The sequence below is a fragment of the Idiotropiscis lumnitzeri genome, chromosome 19 (genome assembly GCF_059441095.1).
Source record: "Idiotropiscis lumnitzeri isolate Australia: NSW breed Sydney's pygmy pipehorse chromosome 19, RoL_Ilum_1.0, whole genome shotgun sequence".
NCBI lineage: Eukaryota > Metazoa > Chordata > Actinopteri > Syngnathiformes > Syngnathidae > Idiotropiscis > Idiotropiscis lumnitzeri.
The window spans coordinates 11,837,448-11,860,215 of record NC_142409.1 but is presented as its reverse complement, the minus strand read 5'-3'; the positions used below and the strand labels follow the sequence as shown (position 1 = coordinate 11,860,215).

General features: G+C 45.2%; 4 protein-coding genes across 10 annotated transcripts in view; 1 reads left to right on the top strand and 3 right to left on the bottom strand.

Moving 5' to 3' along the window:
* LOC148318612 (cadherin-7-like) overlaps positions 1–5,126 on the bottom strand; it is an 87,136-nt gene extending 82,010 nt beyond the window's left edge. The window contains exons 1-4 of one of the 6 annotated variants that reach the window (XM_088282390.1): positions 5,050–5,126; positions 3,730–3,826; positions 3,192–3,266; positions 1,518–1,583 (exon numbers count right to left, since the gene is read on the bottom strand). The gene's annotated coding sequence lies outside the window, so the exon portion shown is untranslated. The other 5 variants (XM_088282392.1, XM_088282391.1, XM_088282395.1 and 2 more) reach the window with 5 other exon arrangements.
* A 612-nt stretch (positions 5,127–5,738) lies between these two features.
* Positions 5,739–9,317, bottom strand: LOC148318611 (inositol monophosphatase 1-like). 2 transcript variants are annotated; one of them, XM_088282406.1, is made up of 9 exons: positions 9,121–9,317; positions 8,737–8,815; positions 8,423–8,562; positions 7,735–7,839; positions 7,278–7,323; positions 7,084–7,192; positions 6,904–7,012; positions 6,074–6,225; positions 5,739–5,961 (listed from the first exon to the last, which is right to left on the bottom strand). In XM_088282406.1, exons 3-9 carry the CDS (start codon positions 8,524–8,526, stop codon positions 5,834–5,836), a joined length of 753 nt encoding a protein of 250 aa, XP_088138532.1. In that variant the 5' UTR covers positions 8,527–8,562; positions 8,737–8,815; positions 9,121–9,317; the 3' UTR covers positions 5,739–5,833. The 2 variants fall into 2 exon arrangements, with proteins under 2 accessions (XP_088138532.1, XP_088138531.1); XM_088282405.1 differs by having other exon boundaries at positions 8,732–8,815; positions 9,121–9,312.
* Positions 9,318–9,573: 256 nt separating this feature from the next.
* On the bottom strand, positions 9,574–19,381 carry LOC148318610 (inositol monophosphatase 1-like). The gene is made up of 9 exons (XM_088282387.1): positions 18,265–19,381; positions 18,059–18,150; positions 17,681–17,805; positions 17,363–17,467; positions 17,210–17,255; positions 17,000–17,108; positions 16,785–16,893; positions 16,421–16,572; positions 9,574–15,417 (listed from the first exon to the last, which is right to left on the bottom strand). Exons 2-9 carry the CDS (start codon positions 18,128–18,130, stop codon positions 15,314–15,316), a joined length of 822 nt encoding a protein of 273 aa, XP_088138513.1. The 5' UTR covers positions 18,131–18,150; positions 18,265–19,381; the 3' UTR covers positions 9,574–15,313.
* Positions 18,872–22,600, top strand: LOC148318609 (ADP-ribosyl cyclase/cyclic ADP-ribose hydrolase 1). The gene is made up of 9 exons (XM_088282386.1): positions 18,872–19,577; positions 19,871–19,994; positions 20,106–20,235; positions 20,909–21,044; positions 21,118–21,200; positions 21,756–21,829; positions 21,906–21,998; positions 22,211–22,300; positions 22,368–22,600. The coding sequence occupies exons 1-9, from the start codon at positions 19,163–19,165 to the stop codon at positions 22,447–22,449; spliced, it is 1,227 nt and encodes a 408-aa protein (XP_088138512.1). The 5' UTR covers positions 18,872–19,162; the 3' UTR covers positions 22,450–22,600.
* The last annotated feature ends 168 nt before the right edge of the window (positions 22,601–22,768 follow it).

Sequence of the window (22,768 nt, the reverse complement as noted above, 5' to 3'; positions counted from 1 at the left end):
TATTAGGGAAAAGGTTTTTAAAAGTAAAAAAATAAGTTTAGTTTCATCAGAAATGTTGCAAACCCCAAAAATAGCGTCAGAATTTTCAAGCGATCCAGAATATTCTACAAATTTACGCTTGAAAACAAAAAGCCTTATTATTCTCAGAATCCTTCACGTCACTTTGAAATTGAAGGTTTGAGACCGACTTGTGGCTTGCACGTCTCATATTCGCACCTCTGCCGTCTCAAAATCATGCTTTTCTTTTTTTTTTTTTTCGTTTTTTTTATTTGTCCAGAGCCCGGGAAGCCGGCTCTATCGACCCCCCCCGCCCCCCCACCAAGTCTTCATCCGCATCCCAGCTGGCCGCCCGTAATCGTGGCGCATGGGGGCCCCGAGGCCAATTAGCTCAGAGAGCTGAGCTGCGCTTAATCACCAAGAGGAGCTTCAATCCCGCGGGCGCCATTGCAGCTTTCAGCAAGTACCAAAGCAAGTGCCTTGTTTGGGAAGAATGGCACAAGTGTGCGCCACGCTGATGCTCAAATAACGAGCAGCCGAGTCAGAGCCGCGTCGCTTGGCCGGCCTGAAAGACGGCGCCACGTAGGAGACGACCGCCGGCTGAGCTTCCATCAACAAAGCTTCCCGCGTTGTTTGTTGAAGTTCGGACAACACTTGCGGACGCCTCATCGACTTTAATGGAAATGAAGGTTAGCGCAGGGGATGGCGGCCCTTAATTAAAACCGCAGCGTATCCAAGCAACAGTGTTGGAGTAAGGAAGGGTTGGGGGGGAGGTGGGGGGGGGGGACAGCACCACGAGGGCTCCCGTTGGCCGCCGATGACCTCTCCGCCTCGGACAAAAGCGCTCTTCCCATCATGCTTTGCGGGCCGGATAACAAACGCGAGGATTATAGCGCGGGATGCATGGCGTGGGCGGCAACGGACAAAATGATTTTGTTCCATTTCGCTAATTGTCTCGCCGTAACGGCGAGGAGAGCAAAAGTGCAAGTCGACGGAAGACCTCCACCAAGGACAAGGCGTCCTAAATTGACGCACCGCCGCCGTCAAAACGTGCCGTCGGGATTGGTGGAAATTAAATAGCGTCGGCATCCTCATCACAAATTATTTGTGATATTTAAGATTCTAAAGAAGCCGAACTTCCTTGGAGGAAGCCCAAAGCAAAAAAAACATGACAGGAAAAGAAATTATACATACAAGAAAACAAAATGCTATTTAATCACATTTATCTGTTTTTATAACTTTGGCTTGATACTTTTTTTACCCCGAAAAAAAACGTCATTTTTTTCACCAACAGATAAAGGAACAAACTTTGGCCAACCCAAAAGAAAAACATATCTGTTGACGAACACGAGTTTAATGCTGAAATCAACCAAAAATTTCCTTGGGGGAGGTCCAAAGAGATTAATTCATTCATTCTCAGAAACGCCGATGATGCCGACATTAAAGTTGTGATTATATTTTTAAAAATAAAAAAAAGCGACATAAAATGGGAAAAAGGCCACTCTTGCTGACACACTTACTGGTTCGCGAAACACCTTGGCGTCTGACGGAGTGGAAGACGACGGTCATGATTTGCGAATTCAGCACTGAAAAACATGGGAAGAAAAAAAAAATGCCATTAGGTTCGAAACGTTAATACTAAAAACTAAAATCGTCTGCTTTAAATGGCTGAAATATACAATGTAGAGTTTGTAGGAGTGAATCACGGCGCCCCGATGGCTCGGAAGTAGCCGCATATGCTAATGTTTGTTGTGGGGCGCTACATTATTCAAATGCATGGAGCCTTTGGGGTTAGCCGCCGCCGCTAGCTATAGCACGAAAGCGCAGAGATGTGGTCAGTCGGCGTGAGTAATCGCGCCCTCGCGCGAGCCGGCTTGCGTCAGGAAAAATAAGACTGCTGTGATGCCCGCTTGACAAGCGCACGCAAAGGTTGGTTCGCTGTTACGAGTCACCCAATCGTCTCGTCGTTGCCAAGTTCACTGGTGACCTGACTTACAAGTTGCATTTGTTGCTTGAGCACGCTTGCAACTCAAAACAGAACCTTTTCGCAACATGTCGTTTTACGCAGAAGATAACAAATATAAGCCTGTCAGTGTTGTGTAAAATTTTAAAAGAATTTTAGGTGATTTTTGTGGTTTATTTGCATCCGACAATGTCAGGCAGCCTTCAAGACTTTTCGCTTCAAAGCAAAGTTGTGACAAATGAAAAATTGGAGACAAAGTCAGGGACAGGTTGAAGACATTCTTGCAATCCATTTTCAAGATGGCTCAGAGACATGAACCTCCACTTTCTGCATTTTCATTTTTAGTCGTGAAGGACAAAAATGGCAGAAATGTGAAAAATGCATCTGGCTCGTCATTCCTGAGGTGAGAAGCGCTCGCTGGCTGCCCGCTCAAATTGACATTTAACAAGCCGTTTGATGCCTTGGCTGCTAGTTAAAGCCGCTAACTGCTAATTGCTAACGCATCGTATCGATCGCGTCTGAGCGAGGCCGGACGACGACGGGCGGGCGAGGACGCGGCCGTCATGTCGCAAAAGTACAACGTGCTCAGGTGTAATTAACGCTAACGTGCGTGTTTAATGGATCAATAATGACGGACAGATGGGACGGCCATGAATAGAGTGATCAGGGAAGAATGAGGAAAAAAAAAAAACAGAAGCACTTAGGCGGGCAATTAATATGTCAAAGGAAGCGAGGAGAAAAGCCGATAACATAAATGTAAGAACAGCTCGGAGGACCGTTACTTGGGATTATCGTCATCGATTGGCTCCCGATGCCAACGAGTGACTTTCATGTTAATAACGTCATTGATTCTCCACGCGGGGCAGATTTTGATTGACCAAAAAAAAATAATTTAAAAAAAGACGTTAAAATGTTTTCGCACGTTGGTGAGCTGAACTACGGAACGACTCAGAAGCAGAGTGAAGCATTTTTGACTACGACGGGTTCAATGCCTCCATCAAAAGGTCAAAAAGTGGCCTATGTTAACATTTTCAGACTCTCGGACAAGGTAAATGGTTTAAAAATCCCAAGGCTACTTCCTAGTTGGTGAAGGAGGACGCAAGAAGACGTAACATTGAGCCTTGGACGTGCTAAATGGGTCCACTGGGCCACAAATGACAAGAAAATGAAAAAGTGAAAAACAGATTGTGGTGTTTTTGTTTATCGAACATCAGTTTGTTAGGCGACTTACTGGTTCAGAGATGACTTAAGATCACAAGACAGAAACATAGTTGACTCCCAGACAGGGAGAGTAGTTCCATTCGGCCTCAAAAGAAAAAAAAATAATTCAATCAATTCCTCCAACACAGTGAACAAAGTGCTCTTTGTTCATCCATTTATGAGGCGACTTCCCGGTTTAACAATGTTGATGTCACATCCCATAGTTAGATTGCAGTTTGTTGATCTAACATGAGAGGACTGCAAGATCTTTTCTTGTTGGACAAACTGAATGAATGATTCAATTGAGCTTCAAACACCAAAAATGGGAAAACAGATTTCTGTGACAAAAGTGCAACAACCTTCATCCATTTAGGTTAGTTTGCTCACTACTTCCTGCAAATAAACCACATCCACAGTTGACCCCAGCGGAGTTGCGGTTGAATTGATTTATTTATTAATTTCCGGTGACGAATTTAGCAGGTAATATTGGTAAATTGTCGCTTCAATAATCAAGTTGTGCTTGACTCGTGAGGGCAAATTTGTAAGTGAGTGACGTGTTGTTTACTTACAAGGTGAAGGTGAAGCGGCTAGCATGCTATGCTAGCTCTTAGCATCCTCCATAGAACAACGAACAGTCCGGATGTTTGTCTTTTGCCACGAGTTTCCCTGGAAAGTTCATGTAAAATGATTAACTTCTGCGGGGAAAACCCCAAAGCAAACTCCAATACAGTGACCAATTCATTTGCTTGGAGTCACGTGTTAAAAGCAACCAGCTGTTTCGTTTAATTGCTGGCTAACCAAAAACGAAACCTAAACGTGGCACAACAATTGGGGTCGATTTTGGGCGATTATCCATTTAAATTCAGGACTGTGTGGTGTGCCCCCCCCCCTCCTGAACCATTCATTCACTTTATTTAGCAATAGTTTCCCCTCCAGCATTTCAGTTTGACTTTTCAGACAGCAAGCTAACTCCTTGCCCCTCGTCGCATATCACGTGACCAACGTAGCTGTGGCGACATCGGCGACTAATTGTCACTAGAAAAAATAATTACTTGAAACTGTATTTTATTTTCTTTGTTGTGTATATTTTCGAGTACATAAAAAGTATTATTTCCGTGGTGTATGTATATTTTGTATTTTAACGGAATTTCAAAACATTTCAACTGCATTTCCCCCCTGGGCAACACAAGCACACATTTTGACAGCCAAACTCGGCAAATTTCCTTTCTCGCGCTGTATTTTGAGCCTCGTTCATCCAAGGCGTATAAAAGTGTTACATAAATACTTTCCAACAAGGCCAAGTAATTGCACTCGGTAGTGTTCCTCCGATCACTGATACAATATGCATATTAATTCGCATATCAAGTTTGACCGCAAAAAAACGGGACGTGAAATTCAACGAGAAGGTGCCGTGCGGATAGCGAGCAAGTAAATGGCTGCAGGTGGTGGAGGTCGACAATATGCTGCCCTCATCGCTTCCAATTAATTTCTCATCACTGTTTTGTATGCACGCTGACCAAGTTTCCTCTCAAAATTCCTCTGGTGGCCTCGCACAGACGGCAAGTCCAACACGGGCAGGCAAAATGCTTATTATGATTACGCTCCCGTCCTAAATGCTCAAGTCGTGCGTGCGTGCGTGCGTGCCGCACTGACCTTTTTTGGAGGCCTTTAACTCACGAGTACCTTTCTCCTCCTGCAGGCAAAGTCAAAGCAAATTTGAAATTGTTGGGTGCCGAGGTCAGCCATGTGCTCGCAACTCAGACACGAAACTTCACTTTGCGTTTGCACAAGCTGCAGATGCGCGCTGCTGTCTTTTGCTCCAATCAGAAGGTGGAAGAAATTTATTTCTGGAAAAGAGACAACGGCGGACTCAGGAGAGGGAGACTCACACATGCCGGGTGCGAATATTGTAGAGATGATCTTCCGGTGGACTTTTTTTCCTGGAGGCGCCGGAGAGTGAATTTGGAGTGGGAGGGGGCTACTCAGCGAATAAAATGGAAGCTCTTTACCGTGGTTTTCTAAATTCCCCCTTTTCAGTGACTTAAAGGCTGCAAATGCATTAAAAGACATTTAGGCACGAAGCCCATTTCTTGTAGAGGAGGTAAACAAGCACGGTGGTGGTGCTTGAATAATTAATTGCAACTTCTGATGAGCCTGAAATGGTTGGCAATGAGTTGTCATTTCTGGTGTATTACTGACCTCTGGCGGTCAAGATGAGTATGAGCAAACAAGGAAGAGCAGAAAGAAATGACAGCGTTCAGGATCCGTTTTGAAAATGTGATCTTCTTAAGAGAATAAACTTAATCGGTTCAGTGATGAAAGTAAAGGAATTCAGTTGAAATCAACTTTTGTTTTTTTTTACTTTTCGTCTACAATTTCATGATTTTATGTGATTTTACAACTTTATTTTCTTAAATCTCTTCATTTGACTTGACCACATTTCCTTGCAATAGTACGTTTCTCCCGAAAATATTACAACTTTATCCCGGTAATGAACACTTTTTCCTTTAAATGACATTGAAAAATGTAAAAATATTTTTTTCCTCTCTCTTGATGAAGAAGATGCCACTTGTGGGTGTTGGTTGCATAGACATTTTATTGTGGAAAATACAGAAGACAAGGCAGACGGTCTTGTGCGTGTGTGCGTGAAAAACAAGGTGAGCGAAGACCCTCTCACTTCTTGCAGGGATCGGCGTCGTCCCTCTCCACGGGGAATATTTCAATTTCGTCAATGATCCGTTTAGCGATAACCTTGTTGTTTGCCGACACCATCCTCCGGGACATCAAGTCAAATGGCCCCCCTAAATTTTGCCCAGCAAAAAAAATCTTTACTAACAAGTTTTTTTTTTCTTCAAAAATACACCTTCGTGGAGTCGCAAAAAGCATCCCCCAGCCCGCCGCCAGCGCACGCACCGTCTACATCCAGCAGCACTCCGCCGGCTTCAGTCACAATCACCGCCCCCGCCGCAATGTCCCAGCAGTGGATCCCGATCTCGAAGAAGGCCTCCACCGCCCCGCACGCCACCAGGCACATGTTGGTGGCGGCTGTTCCCGAGCCGCGTAGCCTGCGGGCAAACGGTTAACATTTGTGTCAAAGAGACAATGAAAGGTGGCGCCGGAACGAGAACGATACGCAACACGTGGCACTCGAACACAGAAATGGGAGGACATTTTTAGCCAGTCATTGTAGAAAGAAAAAAAAAAATCACAAATGTTTGTTGGTAATGATGAATTTAGGTTGAAAAAAAATCCCAAATTTAAATCAAGCATTTGAACTCCAAAGAAACAATCTAAAAAAGTACATCAATTGAATTTAAAAAAAAAATAGAAAATTAAAAAAATCAATGAAAATTAATAATTGTGAAATTAAGTAAAATTGGCAAGAAATAAGAGTAGAAAATGTCATTTTTTAAAAATAAAAATAAACGTAGCCAATCAGAAAACAGAAGAGACTAACTTGTGAAAAGAATGAAAATGGCGCTGACATTTTTTATAAATATGTAAAAATTAAGAATTAAAAAAGGCAAACCTGCAAACAAATGATACAAATTCCACCAACTTAAGCATTTTCTGATCAAACATAAACCGGAAGAAAGTCCTGATCATATATGGCGCGCGTATTAACATTGAGGAAGTGGAAAGAAAAGAAAATAACTTTGAATGTGTATTATTTTTCCATTTCCTTTTGTTGTTGGTGGAACGTTTCCATTTGCAAGCAGAGTAGCACGTGAGGGCGTACTCACCCGTGCACGGGGATGCGGAGGATCTTTTGCATGGTGGAGAAGATCTTGGTGACCTTTTCGGGGTTCCTGTCGGTGCCGTGCTCGGAAATGATGATGGAGTTGTGGATGTCTGGCGAGACAGCGGGGGGGGGGGGACGTTTAGCAGGCGGGGACTCCCAAAAACCACCGGCAGCGGGTTACCTTTCACGTCCGACACCCGGATGAGGTCGTCGTTGCAGAAAGCGCCTTTGCCTCTTCTGGCTTTGTACATCTTGTCCTCCAAGCAGCTATACACCACACCAAACTCCAACTGCAACATTGTCAGGAAAAAAAAATTAATTTGAACTATTTGAGCACAACCAGCGCGAGGGGATAATTTTCCCGTGCCGACTTACCTGCTTTTTGACCGCAAAGGCGATAGACACGGCCACAAATGGGAACCTGCGAACATTGCCCACAAAAAGTTGCCAATTTGTATTAGCATGGACCGAGTAACGAAAGCTGAACAAAAAAAAAAAAAAACTTTTATCATCTCAAAAGCGTTAACTTGTTCAAAGTTTCATGTCAGCAACCTGCTCGTTTCCTTGGGCTTGGTGACGTCACGTGCACTACGCAAGTACCAGAGCAGAAATGACGTTCATAACGCTCAACAGCAGGGGGCGATATTGCACAAGATGGCGGCCGCCTCGAATGGATGAAAATGGATCAAATCTTCACATTTCATTCCACCAACGCAAAATTGATCAGAATACAATAACAAAAAAAAGCGAGCTTATTCCTCTTTCATTGATTAATTAATTAAAACAATAAAAAAAAAAAAAAATGAATGAAAGTCCAAAGGCGAGGTCTTACCCATGGACAAAGTTGGTGGTTCCGTCCACCGGGTCGATGATCCACGTAGGTTTGTCAGTCAAGATGCACGATTTGCCTTTCGCCACCGACTCCTCGCCGATGAAGCTGCGGCGCAAACACACAAGTCAGGACGGCACGCCGCAGCCGGTCGGGCCGAAATGTTGGAACGAAACACTTCGGTCCAAGTCCAAGCAGAGACGTCACAGTTGTAGCACACTCGGAATGGTTTTCCCACCGTTGGAATGCAGTCGTACAGGCGCTGCAACTGCAGCCGAAATGGAACCGCTAGCACCGTCGTAGCATTTGGAAGAGGGATGTTGGAGAGAACTTGGCTTCAGACTCATATCGGCACGACTATTCACTCTTTGAGTACTCACCAAGTACTCCGAGTTCAAATACTTTTTCATGCACATCATTTAAATTTGCAAAATGGTTGGATTGGATGCGGTCGTTTTAAGTGAGTTGACTTCAACTCACGCATCAAGACTAGAAAGGACGCCAGATTTATTTATTTTTTGCCTTTGGTATCGGTGGTTGATATCAGCATCCTCTGCGAGTACCCGATGAATTCAAATAGAGCCGGTATCGGCCCGTAAAGTCGGAAAAAACGTGCCACTGACGCGACAGTTGTAGAAGTCCAAACGGAATAGTCGAAGCGATCGGAGCGTCGTCGGAACGGACGGGTCACCTGTGAGTATCGCGTCCAAACTCTTCTTTGAGCGAGTCGATGATGATTTTCTCCACCGCCTCGTCCGTCTTGGTGACGAGGTCCACGTCGGTGCTCTTGGTCATCACATTGATTTTGCGCTCGCCGGCTTTCCGGATTTCCTCCACGCACACACAGAACAACATTGACTTGGGCAACTCCACGTGATGACATCAGAGCAGCAAAGCTTTTCAGTCTTCCGGTGGCAGCCCATACCCAACCAACACCCCCCACCCTGCCCCGCCCCCGCCCTCACAAAGTTCTTTTTTTTTTTTGCAGGTGCAAACATACCTTACCAGCTTTCCTTGCCACTTCCACGGCAAAATCGTACGCCTTCTGCCACGGGTCTGTGCATGCTTGCTGCATTTTCTTTCACTGCACACACGCACACACACACACACACACACACACACAAAGCAACTCTGTTTGGTGTGTAAAAGCAGCGGACGAAGCAGCAACAGCGCCGTACGAGAGGAAAGCCCAACGGGCGGGGGTTTCGCTGTCTTTGGAGCGGAGCGTGTGTCACAGAAGAATGACTTATGTAACGAACATCCTGGGGCAAACCGCCTTCCTTTTGGAGTGGCCCGGCAAATACGCGACAGGATAACATCTGCAAGAGTTTTGCCGGCGTTTTGGACTCGGATGCGAAAGGCAAACAAGAACGACAAGCAGCACCTTACCTTGAGACGTGATGTGAGCGTGCGACGAGACGTGGCCGACCGACTTGTGGTGTCGCGTCTTATGCAAAAGCAAAGTTAAAATGCCCTAATAGGAGGGTGGGTTGTTCTGTAGCGCTGTCAAAGTAGGAAAAGTACTAGCACCGCCTCACTCACTCGCAAAAGAAAAAAAAAAAAAAAACACGCACTTGAGGGCAACATGCAACAACACGATGCCACATTTAAATGTAAGCCAGTGGAAAATTTTCCAGTGAATCATCAGGCTTGGTGTGCACGTTTTGGCAGGTTTGCGACGCAATCTGCACGGGAGTTTTCAAATCAAATGGAAAGCAGATGAATTTGCAAGAAAATGAAAGCTGCCCGAGCCTTTCAACGGGTTGTTGTCATTGCGATGCTTCATGAAAGGATGTTTCCGTCTGCACATGGCAACTTCAAATGTGACATTGTGGCGCGGCACAGGTGACTCGACAGGCGCAAATGTTGCGGCCCATCTCGTTAAAGGCCACGAGACTAAATGGAGTGAACGCAACGACCAAGTGGCATCAGTTGGGCACGGCGTCGTGCTCCGCTGCTAATTTGGCCGCAATTCCAAATGTTGGAACGCAAGTGTGCAGATGTTGAAGGCCGCAAGCTTAGATGACTTGATGTTATGCCAAAAAAAAAATTAAAAAAAAAAAAATCTTTTTCAGTTGCCCTTAACTCATTGACTGCCATTGACGGCTAAAGACGTCAAAGATCCATTTTTTTTTTTTTACTTGGCTGATAGTGAATGAGTTCATTATATATGAATTCATAGTCCCATCGTCCAGTTCCACCAGCGTCAGCAGAACTTTCTAGAAATCTTTCACGATGGCTCGAATGAGCGAACGGGAAAGATTTCAGGAACCACCGAAGTAAAAGGCCGAGCAAAACAAATACATCAGTCTTGTTGTCCTGCCATGAATAATTGATCGTCAAAGACGGATGATTTGGACGCCGGCCTCCCGGGATTCGCAGCTGTAATTGAGGCCGAGCCGTCGGTCAAGGTCGGCTCGTTTTTCTCCGGCGTGGCGGCACAAACTAGATGCATTATTTACCGGCGGGAGGCTGCGTGATGCGGTGGCATCCACGCAGGACTGAGCGAACGCGCTCCTTCCATTTTTGGACAAGCTTCCAATTTAGTTTCCTTTTTCCTGCCAGAGAGGCCCAAATGGGGACAAAGTGCCGAATTTGAAGACAGTTTGCCATATTTAGCGAACAAGGTTAATGATAGGGTGGCGTTGCATTTTTGGCAAGGCTCCGCCAGCTGCATGCCTCTCGGATGTCCAAATTGCAGTCGTTCACACGAATGAAACTCGACTCGGTCGAGACGACGTCGTCGTGAGAATGCGAGCTTCTATGCGAGCAATTTGAGCAAATTTCCTTTCGAAGTTCTCATTGCAATCGATTTGAGCCGTTAAGCTCGTTAACAATTTTTAGGGAAAGATTCTGTTCAAATGACTTAAACGACGACGTTACGGATGTTTTGCAACGACACCTTAGCAAACTGTCAACTTTTACACACTTTTTTTTTTCTTCGTCCACTATTTGAACTGTGGGTTATTTTTAGCACGTTTTTGTCACACCGTAGCAAGCGATCTTAACAGCTGCGGATGATTCATGAAAAATGTGCGTTGATGATTTCGAATTCGATAGCTTAAGCGACTATTTTAACGGCTAGGCTAGGTTAACATTTTTAATTTTTTTTTTTTTGTTAATTGACCATTTTTTGGACGCTTCTGGATATTTCGTGCTTTCACGCCTTCATGCATGCAAACAGACTATTGTACATGCAAAAGGGGCAAACGCTGTTCAACATTAGCGCCGTTTGGCTAACTGCTGTCCCAAATTCGGAATAAATGGTTGGGTGGTGTCAGCACGGACGTCCGGTGTGCATATTGCGGTAAACAAATCCCAAAAGTAACTTGCTCTGGCAACCCCAGATAGGAGGAGCTCAAAGTCGCAAACAAACAGCCCATTGTATACCCAATTTAATTCAAGGTCAGCATAGCGTGGTTAAACTTCATTGTGTTGAGAGAAAAAAAAAAAAAAAGGCATTCCAGTGGTCGCTGGCCCATGTCCAGCCGTTTTACAAGGCAGCGTGAAACATCGATTAAAGGCGACGATTTTGAAACAATAGAAGAAGAAAAGTCACGTTACTTTGCGTCCTCGTCCTCGTACAGTAGATGAAGAACACGAGTCGTCTAACAAGAGCCGTTTTTATGTGACGTCTGAAAACGGGCCCGCAATTCAACTTGATTGTCAGGAAGAAGCAATCGTTCCTTTCTTTGAAGATTTCTTGGTGTACAAAGTCAGTCACTTGAAAAAGGTTTGAAACATTCATAAAGGGCCGAGAGGGGGAGGAGGGGAATAAAATAAAATAAAACGCATCAAGCATTTTGTCAGCGAAATTTCCCATGGGACATGTAAAATTCCAAAAGGGCAAAAATCATGACGGGCGGAAGGAAGCGTTTGATCGATTTGACGAAGACGACCAATTGCTTCGTCACGGAGGACTTTGGAAAAAAAAAAAAAAAAAACTCCATTTGGAGTTGAACTAACCAAAAGTCGTCGTCAAAGTGGCGTCCTCTTCCTGTCACTGTTTCGTGCGTTTCACACGCGGCACTCGATTGTCCCGCCCCGTCGTCTTAAAAGCATTCGCCACTGTCATCAAAGTATGTGCGCTATCTCACCAATGTGGGCGACACCTCACATTTGAAAAACGGCAAGCGGCACTAAATAAAGTTCCTGCCATTTAAGCACACACGTGGGACATTCGAGATGTTGCCATGTCAACTGGAAGTAGAACAATGGGGCGCGCTTCCTGGCGGACGCGCGGGAACAAGCAATAAAATGTTGCTTTTGATTGGCAGATTTTCGGTTCTACGCCGTTAAGCTCATTTAGCATATTTCATTTTATTTGATTTTTTTTCATTACGACAATTTAGCAAAGCACATTAACCGTTCGGTTACATTAGCATGTTGAGTGAGCATTTTTTTTTATGATGTTTGATGATTGCAGTGCTTCCGGTTTATTTATTAGTCGAGTCTGTAAAAAATTTGATCTTGAAAAGGGAGCGGCTCGTCTGGGAAAATTTGTTGATATTTTTGATTAATCAATGAATTAGATTCAAAAGAAAAAAAAATCATTTCCGGATTTCTATCCTTGGATTTAAATGGAGAAAACGCACAAACAAATTGTTCGTGATTCCGTTCCTGGTTTGTTCCACGACACGTCCGAATATTTTTAAAAAAGTTAATTTCCAAAATAAAAGCAAAAGTCTGCAAATACTTTATTTTGATTCAATTTAAGTTAAGTTAAGCTAGCTCTCAAAATGATGAATGAATTTCTAAAATAGTGGTGGATTCATCAATCAATGATTGCACGTGGAGCACTCACAGCAGCGGCTCGCAATGAGACTTTTCCGAGCGAAACGTGCAACGTGCCGACGTCCGCTCACAGCAAAAGCGCCGAGAATGAGCAGACACGCCCTTGTAATCGCGAGTGTCACGTTCCCGCCGTTACGTAAGCCAATATATACTTTCAATAGGATTCGTGCTCTGTGGAAGAAGCTCGTGTCGACAACAGAAGATCATGTGGCAGTCGATGACGCGACTGGTCGGGGAGGTTATCAAGTTTACCTTGACAACGAGCCCATTTGAGCTCATTAGCTTTACTAATTTCATGCTAAAAAAAAAAATGCATTCATCCTGCCAGTGAATCGCCGTCGACAGTTAGGAGACAACTGGCTAATTTGTCATCATTAAAAAAAATCACAGAGAAGTGGTGTCGTCGCCACGCCTCGAAAAGACAAAAGCAAGGCAAAGCTTGCTGCCTAAACGGGCAGTGGAAGAAATTGCAACTTGCAGGAAGAGTTGACCTTAAACAAGCGACAAAAAAAAAAAAAAAAGACATTTCTTGTGGGAAAAGAATTGCTGAAAAATCATTTGCAGCAGTTTGCGTCGCTTTCAAGCAGCGCCTGGGCAGTCGGCTTTGCTACGTCGCTATAAGTTGCGAGCTCATATTTCAAGCAAACAGCCCGCTTGAATTTGTTTGATTATTTGGCGCATTTGCACGCGAGAATGTTGAAGAGCACACAGCCTGGGGGCTTTTCTTTTTTTTCTTTGTCCGCTCCCCTCCCGACTGCATCCAACTCGGAACAACGATTGGCCTCCCGATTGCCACACGAGACGTGTAGCAACAAGGAGAGCAAATAACAGAAACGAGGGGGGGGGGGGGCGTTCAGCGAGGCGTTCGTTGCACGCTTGGAGGTATTGTCTTTCTGCTTATTTCGAGCAAGATCACAAAAAGTATGATTTTATTTGTGACGCCATATCATAAATTCATGTTTCACGCCAAAATTCCGCCGACGAGGGAACGGCGGCAGTCAAAAAACGGGTGACATCAAAGCACACGCGCGACGTTTAGTAACTTGACTCCAATGACAAAGTTCATTTTAACAAAAGAATTCAGCCTCACTATATTTTTTTAGAAGAAAAAAAAAATCAAGTCCAGTCATGCCGCAATGACGACAGGACCGCTGATGACGCCGCCGCCGACGTATGTTGGAGTCTCTCTTGCGCCACGTGGGCCTCGCATGAAAGTCGCCAGTGACACGCATCACGAGACGATGACGTGCGCCCGCCAACAATGTGACCATTGCGTACCCTGCCGCCCCTCGCCGCAGCCATCTGACAACCTCATGACTGACGCCGGCTCGGGCTCAAGTGTTCGCTCACGCCTCCGCCATCGCTTCAAAGGAACTCTCCAGTCAATCAAATGTGAACTTTCACAACCCAGCGCATCTTTTTGTCAAGAGGATTGCGTTAACGAGACGTTTGGAATGATACTGAATTGGGACTAGTCAGCTCTTTGACATCATGGAGGCCCCAGCAAGAAAGAATATTGAAGGCTGGGCCAACGCAAAAGCGTTAGCGAATATGCAAATGAGCCACTCGATTGTTGTCCACTGTTGTTTCTTTTTCAAAGTGTAATTCGGCAGCTGGGTGATGAAGTGCTGCCTCCCTGGTTGAAAATGCAATCAAGGAGGACATGCAATTCATTCACAGATTGGATGAGATTTTATCGTGGCGTGAAGAGTAGACGGTCGCTTTTGCTTCCGGCAATGCCTTAGCTCCGCCCCCCTCATTTGCATTCGCCTTGCGACAGAATCGCATAAAAGCCAAAACGAAGCGATTTGAAGAGTTCCTTTTGTGTGTCTCAACAGAAGAATGTGGAGAGGTTTGATTAGGACATCTGGGAACTGTTTAAAATTGTGAAGAAAAAAAAAATTGCTTAATACGCCGCCTTTAAGCAATACGGATTTGGCACCGACTTCTTCCTCTTTGGGACTGTGTCGAAAGTTTGTCGTCGCCGCAAGGAAGGGTTGACCATACAGAAAAATGCACAAATGCGACTTTGACCTTCTTTTTCCTTGAATTTGTTCAAAAGTGTATTTTATTTTTAAAAAAAAAACAAAACAAAAAAAAAAACAGCTGCGTGGCTAAGCAAAAAGATCCGAATTTTTGAGTGGTCAGTGTCCGCGTGACATCAACGCAGCGGTGGCGTTTTTTTGGCATTTGCGACATGTGCGACCGTGCACCGATTTTTCAAACCGTCAAAAGCCTCTTTATCTGTTCTCAACACAAAGATGCACAAAATAAAGCAAGCCATCAATAAATCTGCTCCGATAATCTCAACACAGACCGCCAAACACAAAGTCGTTTTGTGTCACCAACAAGCTGGAAACCTCAACGGCATGTTGGCCTTATCAAACGACATCTGACCCCAAGCGAGACGGCCGGGAAACAAGAGAGAAAACATCACTCGGGCAGGGGGGATTTTTTTTCTCATTGGAACAGAAAATCCCCACTTTAAGAAATAAAACCATGGAAAGTTTTCAAATAAAGATAACAGCTGGTGTCAAGATCATTTTTGTCCGAGAAGGGATTTTTGTTTTTATTTGCCGCCGCTCCCTCGTTCGTCAGTCAGGTGGCTTCTTGATTGGCTACATTCCGTCACACCGAATCACACGCAGGAAGACGTCTGCTCGCAAATCCAGCCAATTAGGCCATGAGTTGGAGGGAGTTTTTACGCACTCCCCTTGACGAATTTGCGGCGTTAGGCGCCAGTAAGCGAGCTTTCTTTTTCAGTCGTTTTTCTAATCACTTTTTTTTTTTACGAGCTACATGCGTCGTCTCGGCCAACGTGGAACTCTGTGATGTGTCTGACGAGGCGTTCGGCCGCGATCAGCCGGCGGGACATCAGATCAAAGGGCCCACCTGGGCGACACAAGACCACAGGATGCACAGCGTCAGCCGCTTCGGTTGGCGGGGGTGGCGCGCTCAAGTTACTCGTGTCCCGCGCGTGGCCGCCTCGCATGTTTGGCCTCGGCGCCGTCGGGTGACGCACGACGAGGCGTCTTTGAAATCCACCGATGGCGTTTGAGTTCAAATTTGAATAAGGCGCCAGGCTTGACGGGCTACGGCGCACGTGGTTGACAGCGTCTGTGACGCATACGCTTAAGGAAAGACAGATTGAAGATGGTTTAAAAAAAAAAAAAAAAAGGACATTGTCTTCCTAATAGCAGCTCACTTGATCCTGCGAGTGTGACTAATTTTGTGGCAGGAAGTATCAATGCTACTGGAAAATGTTCTTTTGATACTTGTCCGCACTCAAGATAAATTGCAAAATTTATGCGGGGAAGAAAGACTAAATTTGGGAAATTACCGGTTATAAAAGTCATCCTGAAACGGAAAAAGAAAGTGTTGTTTTTTTTTAATCACGTCAGACGAAACATTTTTAGTCTTAACTTTTTTCAATAAAAAAAAATATTTGTGGAAAAGTTGTGATTTTATTTTTTTGATGTCATATTTTTGCAATTTAGGGGAGTTTGATTTTCAGAGAAACGTCAATGTATGACAGAACATTCTCAATAAAGTGTAACAGATTGCAGCCGCAGCTTAAACATCACCAGCCAACATTTCATGTTGAAAATGGAAAATTTAGAAGAGATGACGACACCTTGTTGAATCTACGCCGACATCCGTACGGTAAAAAGGTGCGCGTTACGCTGCTGATATGGTCTGAGAATGTTGCGCAACAGCACAGGATGTAAAAATGTCAGCAACCATCGCTCAAAGCTTTCAACACATTCCAACTTCCTGTCTTGAGAAATTCCCTTTGCCGACTCTTACCTTGCCTCGCATTTATTTTGAATCAAAAGACGACACGGTCGACTCTGGATGCAAACGGCGGCGGGCCAAAAGTACGACGACGGCTCACCTGAAACGTCCACGATGACTCCGCCGGCCTCCGTGAGCACGACGGCGCCGCCGGCCATGTCCCAGCAGTGGATGCCCAGGTGGTAGTAAGCGTCGGCCGCGCCGCTGGCCACCAGGCACATGTTGATGGCGGCGCTGCCCGGCGAGCGGATGCTGAGGGTGCAAAAGGCACAATTTCAGTCACCACCTTGCAAATTCCACTTGGCACTTTAAAGCGGTTTCAATTTTCTTCGTGAGGCAATTCTTCACATTTTCCCCGATGTGACGTACAAACCAATTGAGTGATTTGATGTGATTTTTTTTTTTTGGGGGGGGGGGGGGTGCGCAATCCTTATTCTAGATGGCATGAAACAAAAGTTGATTACCCGTGAACAGGGATAGTGAGGATGCTCCTGAGGTTGTCCATCATGGTGTCGAAACGCTGCGCATCCGTTTTAAAGGACACCTCGGTCAGCACCAGGCAGAGGCTGAGATCTGCCACAAGTGCACAAGAGAGAGCAGGTGAGGCTGGCAGCTGAGATGTGGGCGCCCCCTGCTGGCTACAAGCGCTAACGCAGCCGTCCAAACGGCCCTTCCTCACCTTCCTGGCCCGAGACCTTGATGGGAAGGCCGTTGCAGAAGGCGCCCTGGCCTTTGCGCGCCGTGTACATTTTGTCCTCGATGCAACTGTACACCACGCCGAACTCGATCTGACGACGGCGACGTCACGGATGAAAGTGGCCGTTATCGAGACGAGCCAAAGAAAAAGACGCCAAGGCATTGCGGAGCGTCAACAAGCAGCTCGGCCTACCTCTTTCTTGATTGTGAAGCCGATGGACACCGACACAAAAGGAAACCTAAAAACAGAAAACATAACGCCCCCGTTTCACAGGCCTCCCTTTGGGTTGAAACTCACACACAAAAATTCCTCGTCCAATTTAAAGACAAAAGTAGAGCAAGCAACCTGTGCACAAAGTTGGTGGTGACGTCAATGGGGTCGATGATCCAAGTGGGGGCATCGGTGAGGACGTTGGGGGCGCCCGCCGCCACCGACTCCTCGCCTATGAAGCTTCAACACAAACGACATTGTGAGTCATCTGCATTTTGGGGGGATATTCCACAGCCAGTTGAAACAATTGCCGCATCTAACCATTATTTCAATTGCCGATGCATCTGTTGATTATTTTGTCAATGAATCAATGATGTTTAAAAAGCGTGTTCCATCCCCATCCCAAACAGGACATTGACAATTTTTTAATCAGACGGGAGACGTCGAACTTGCGCACCTGTTGCCTTGATGGAAGATATGATGAGGCGCTCCACTCGCTGGTCCGTCTCGGTTACAAGGTCCACTTGTGAGCTCTTGTGCATGACGGCGATGTCGCCCTGGAGCGCCTCACGGATCACCTGGTGGGGGACCAACACAGCGGAAGTTCTATAGCGAATAGCAAGATGAACTTCAGACCACATGGTGTTCAGGCCCTAAAAATAATTGTGCATTATACAGAATAATAAATGTAAAGGTGGCAAATAGAGGACCAGAAAGTAGAAATCTGCCACAAGGGCGCTTCTACTAAACCAGCAGCAATTTTCAAGCCAAAACCAGATGCTTTCTAGATGCCAGTTGTTTTAACCAAATTTCTATATGTCATAAACTAACCTTGCCAGCTTGTTTGGCCACCTCCACACAGTGCTCCATGCACTCGTGCCAAGGGTCACTCATCGCTGACATTGTAAACGATGCAAATCCGCCTGAAAGACAAAAAATGCAAACTGTAGCCATCAGCGTCACGCGACGATGAGCTGCGATCGGAAAAACGTGACACAAGCGGTGCGGTTAAGAAAATATCCAATATCATATCAGACCTGACAAACCTGTCGGGCGAGTGAGTGGTTAGACTTTAACACGATGCCTGCGGGGATGCTTAAAAAAGCCTCACGTAAGCTTGGCGGAAACGTCGGCGAAGTGAAGGGTGGAGTGTTTAGCGGGCTATCTTTAATGAACCTGGTCACACCTCGCCCCTCGTTTCTCTAGTTTAGGATGACGCTCAAAGTGGAAATTGGAAGTATAAAATGAGATTAAAAGTCATTTGGCTCGGACACTCGGCAAGCTTCCGCGTTCGGCCCTGTGCGTGCTCCGATTGGCCAGCCGAGTTCGCATCACGTGATTCCATTCAGCATTCGCATTGGCTAGAATGCTATCAACGATCATAAAATCGGCATTAATCATTACTACTCGTAGACAGCTAAAGGGTTAGATGAGGGACATAACGGACGCTGAAGACTTTAAAAGTCAGAGAATAATTACAGTTATTGAAAAACGACGAGTCACTCGGAGATGCTGTGCTTGGTCAGTTTGTGTCACGTGGTTTCGATTCTGCCAATTCATTGACCAGAGCGATCTTAGTGACAGTTCCAAGAGCATGTCTTCAAATACTAATATGAAAATTGGACTCAATATGAGCCCGAGGCACCCTGAGCACGGATGAACAATGCTGCCACCTAGTGGCTAGAGAAAGCAACGAATGGTTATGTTCATGTATTTGAGCAGCGCAATTGACAAAATCAAACACTGAATTACATAAAGTTCCCCATTTGGATTTAGACGCTATATTCTAAGCAGTGCTAATGCACACCCTGGGATTGCACAAAATAACTTTTGTTTTCTCTTTTGAATGCTTCTGTCTCTTTCGGTGACAAACAGTATGAAAGGTTATCTCGTCCAATAACGGCAATTAAATATTCTCTTGCTCGTCGAACTGACATGCCTCCTCGCAAACAAACAGCCCAGGCGTTGTGTCAGGAAATTGGTCATGCCACCCTAATAGGAGTCATGCGGAGGCCCAACATGCAAGCAGGGCCTTGGCGGAAAACATCTGTCCTGCTCACAGGGCACAGGCAAGCGGCAACGCTTTTTGGGAGCACGCAAACCGCGCTGAGCATCATCAAGTGGAGGCATAATAATGGAGAGCACGTGGTTGTCCTCAACGAATTAGCCTGCCCTCAAAGTAGGGAGGCAGGCAAAGGCTTGGCGTCACTTGACTTGTTGTGTTTTGGCTTCTTTGCGAAACGGATCATCTTTGGTGGTTGGTGTGAAGCGACGCCGTCTCAAGCGATCTCTCGGTGGGCAAAGGAGAGGGTTACCATGGAGACGTACTTCAGAACCAGCGTGGCTGTATGTAAGTTCTACTGTTAATAGAATAAAAACATTTTATTTCCACATTTCTACTGCAAAACAAATTCTACCTTGATTAGCTTTTTTTGTGCGGAGCTATTTTGCCAAAAGTTGGATTTTGTAATGAGAGTGTGAGAAGAAAAAGCAGATCATGTCTTTTGAATTATAGCCTGAAATCATGGGAAATGTACTTATTAACAAATTACAAAATAAGTCCTAGATAATGACATTCCACTCCCACAAAATAATTGGCCGATTTCTGCCGCTTTTTCTCTTCATCCTTGTTTTGTTTCGCAGGTTTGTTGGTACTTTGCATGTGCACGGCGGCACTGCGAGCCCATTTGGGCACCACGCCCAACATTAAACACATCGTGATGGGCAGGTGCTTCAATTACGTCACACTCGTCAACCCCGACATCAGGTAACCTGCACAGAAACCGTTCCAGAAAATTAGCCAATTGTGTCGTCTTTTTTTTTTTACTTCCATTTTCGTGGTTATTGTCGTGATGATTGCGTGCGTGTGCGCGCGCAGGTCGGACTGCGAGGAGATCTGGCGAGGGTTCGAGGAGGCGGTACTGCGGCAGGCCTCGTGTCACGTGACCGCCGAACACTACCGTCGCATGTTCCGAGCCATGCCGGAAACGGCGGCCGCCTGCGACCGGGTAACCCACAGAATTCTGTATCCACTGGCAACGAACACAAGACAAACATTCAAGATCATTTGTCCTTGACTTGAGTGTTCAGACTTTTCCCTGAATTTGATATCAGATGATTTCTCACTTTGGCTTGTTTTGGGTTTTTGTTTTTTCAGTCGCGATGGGGGGGACGGAAATGTTGAAGTGAGTTAAGGAGGTTCACTTAGGCAAAAGTAGCGCTTTACTGGCATTTTGTGGCCTCTTGGCACCAAGGAACTATTTTGAAGTAAGTTGAAAAGCTTCATTCGGACAAAAGTAGGGCTTCATCTTCTGGCCAGTTGTGTCAGTGAATTATGTTGAACTGAGTTGGGGATTGTTTTTTATTTAGACAAAAGTAGTGCTTGCCACCATCCTGCTGAAGAGGACCGATACTGACGTTTTTTACCACCTTGTGGCCGATTGGCAGCATTTTGTGGCCCCTAACTGCCAACGAACGACAGTGTGTCAAAATGTATTGAGGAGTTTCATCGAGACAAAAGTGGTGCTTTGGTGCCATCTTGAAGCACGCATGGCCAATGATTCCCAGGAGGGCTCAGAACTTTTTCCCCGCAAATATTACTTAAATAACTCAAACATCAAAATTTTGCTCCCTGGGAATGGGAGTAAAATAAAATATATCAACGGTTCTGTTTTTGATCAGTTCCTGTTGTGGAGCAAAACGAGGACGCTGATTCAAGACTACGCGGCGGTGGCGCGTCACATGTGGACGCTGGAGGACACGCTGGCGGGCTACATGTTCAACGACCTCATCTGGTGCGGCCAACAGGAAGACTCGGGTTCGTCACTTCCTGTCACGCCGTCGTCACGCCGCCAATCCGAGACCGTCCGTCTCATCGTCCGTCTTTTCAGATTTCGATTTCGGATCGTGTCCCGAGTGGTCGGCGTGTTTACATCATCCCGTGCATTCCTTGTGGAGGCAAGCGTCCAAAAATGTGAGTTTTGCCTCAATGAGCATGACATTGACAATAACAAAAAAATGTCTCGACATCTTAAATCCAACTTTTGGGAGAATTATTTTCCTTTCGATCGGTAATCTTGAAAAATGAGCGATGTCTTAGGAAAAAAAAAATTAAGTCATTTTTACAAGAAAATTTTTCAAAAAGATATTCACAATTTCAGAGCATGATTTTTTTCTTTCCCAAAAGTTTTAATCTTGTGAATTTTTTTTTTTTAAGATTGGTAATTAAATGACATCATTTTTGCAACAAAAAGAACCACTTTTTTCTTTATGAAGTTTTACTTTTGGAGCAAATAATCTCCCAATGATACCGCCATAAAAAGCCTTACGTAAATCAAGTCATACTTTTTTCCAAGATTTTTTTTCTTAGAATTTTCCAAGAGGAGGACGAGGGCGAAATGTTGTGAGAACAGTTGCGCTTCCTCACGGCTTCTTTTTTTTTTTCATAGAAAGAGTTGAAATCATTTCTTGTCTTGTTTTTTTTCCTAAGAATCTTTGTTGTGTTTTTCTTGTGGTTTTTGTTTGTCAGTTTGCAGAGACGGCGTGCGGCAACGTGACTGTGCTGCTCAACGGCTCCATTGAGAAGGCCTTCAACAGGAACAGGTCCGGCCTTGCTTTCAACTCTCTTCAAACTTGAGTGGGACTAATTCTTCTTCTTCTTCTTTTGCCCGTCTTGCAGCATGTTCGGAAGTGTGGAGCTGGACAGTCTGAATCCGCAGAGGGTCCACTACGTTAACATCAAAGTGGTGACCAATCTGGATGGCCCCTTTATGTGAGCAAATTCAACAAAATGATTTCTTCTGACAAGCAATGACGCGTGTCCACTTTGTGAAGACAAAACACAACACGTGTAGAAGCCGGAATAGCGGCGTATATTCCTTATCCTCTGCAAAGAATGGCCAAGAGAGGAAGTGAACCTCCATTCCAAATGTGGAACACCAAGTTCCAGGATTGAGGACTTTTCTTGTGGTTTTCCGTCCGCAGAGAATCCTGCGGCGGCGGCGGCTCCATTGCCGAGTTGATCCACATCCTGCAGACAAGAGGATTCCGCTGGACCTGCTCAGACAACAACCGGTAAGCCAGAGACACGCGCGCACGACTCCGATTTTCCCGGCCTAACTCGGCGAAAATGCGTCCGCAGCATTCTGACCATCCTGCAGTGCGTCCACAAGCCGCAACATTCGGCGTGTCGGACTTTCACCGACGGCCATCCGGTGAATTGACAGAGTTTGACTTTGAAAGTCTGACAGTTAAGTTGTATTTTTTTTTTTTTCATTTTTTGTGAAAACCAATTTTGTTATGGCAATCGTAAAGTTGGTCCTGTAAGTTTTGAGAGTAAAGCTGAATTTTTGCAAGAAAAATAAACTGAGATTTTTTTAAGTCTGTTGTTCATTTTTTTTTAAACATCATAAAGCTGTGCTTTTTTTTTTTTTTTTTAATTTGACAGAGAGTCATAGTGGACGTTTTGGTGATATTCCGATTTTCAAATATGAATTGGAATTCTATTGCAACATCGTCGTAATTAAAAAAAAATACCGTTTT

Coding starts and splice junctions, on each gene's coding strand:
- LOC148318611 (XM_088282405.1), bottom strand. CDS start 8,806: ATGCAGCAAGCATGCACAGACCCGTGGCAGAAGGCGTACGATTTTGCC. Junction 6,226..6,903: donor CTCCGCATCCCCGTGCACGG/GTGAGTACGCCC, acceptor GTTTGCCCGCAG/GCTACGCGGCTCGGGAACAG. Junction 5,962..6,073: donor AGTGCTGCTGGATGTAGACG/GTGCGTGCGCTG, acceptor GGCAAAATTTAG/GGGGGCCATTTGACTTGATG.
- LOC148318610 (XM_088282387.1), bottom strand. CDS start 18,130: ATGTCAGCGATGAGTGACCCTTGGCACGAGTGCATGGAGCACTGTGTG. Junction 16,894..16,999: donor CAAGGTCTCGGGCCAGGAAG/GTGAGGAAGGGC, acceptor CACTTGTGGCAG/ATCTCAGCCTCTGCCTGGTG. Junction 15,418..16,420: donor AGTCATCGTGGACGTTTCAG/GTGAGCCGTCGT, acceptor TGTGTCGCCCAG/GTGGGCCCTTTGATCTGATG.
- LOC148318609 (XM_088282386.1), top strand. CDS start 19,163: ATGCCTCCTCGCAAACAAACAGCCCAGGCGTTGTGTCAGGAAATTGGT. Junction 19,578..19,870: donor CAGAACCAGCGTGGCTGTAT/GTAAGTTCTACT, acceptor TTTGTTTCGCAG/GTTTGTTGGTACTTTGCATG. Junction 21,999..22,210: donor AATCTGGATGGCCCCTTTAT/GTGAGCAAATTC, acceptor TTCCGTCCGCAG/AGAATCCTGCGGCGGCGGCG.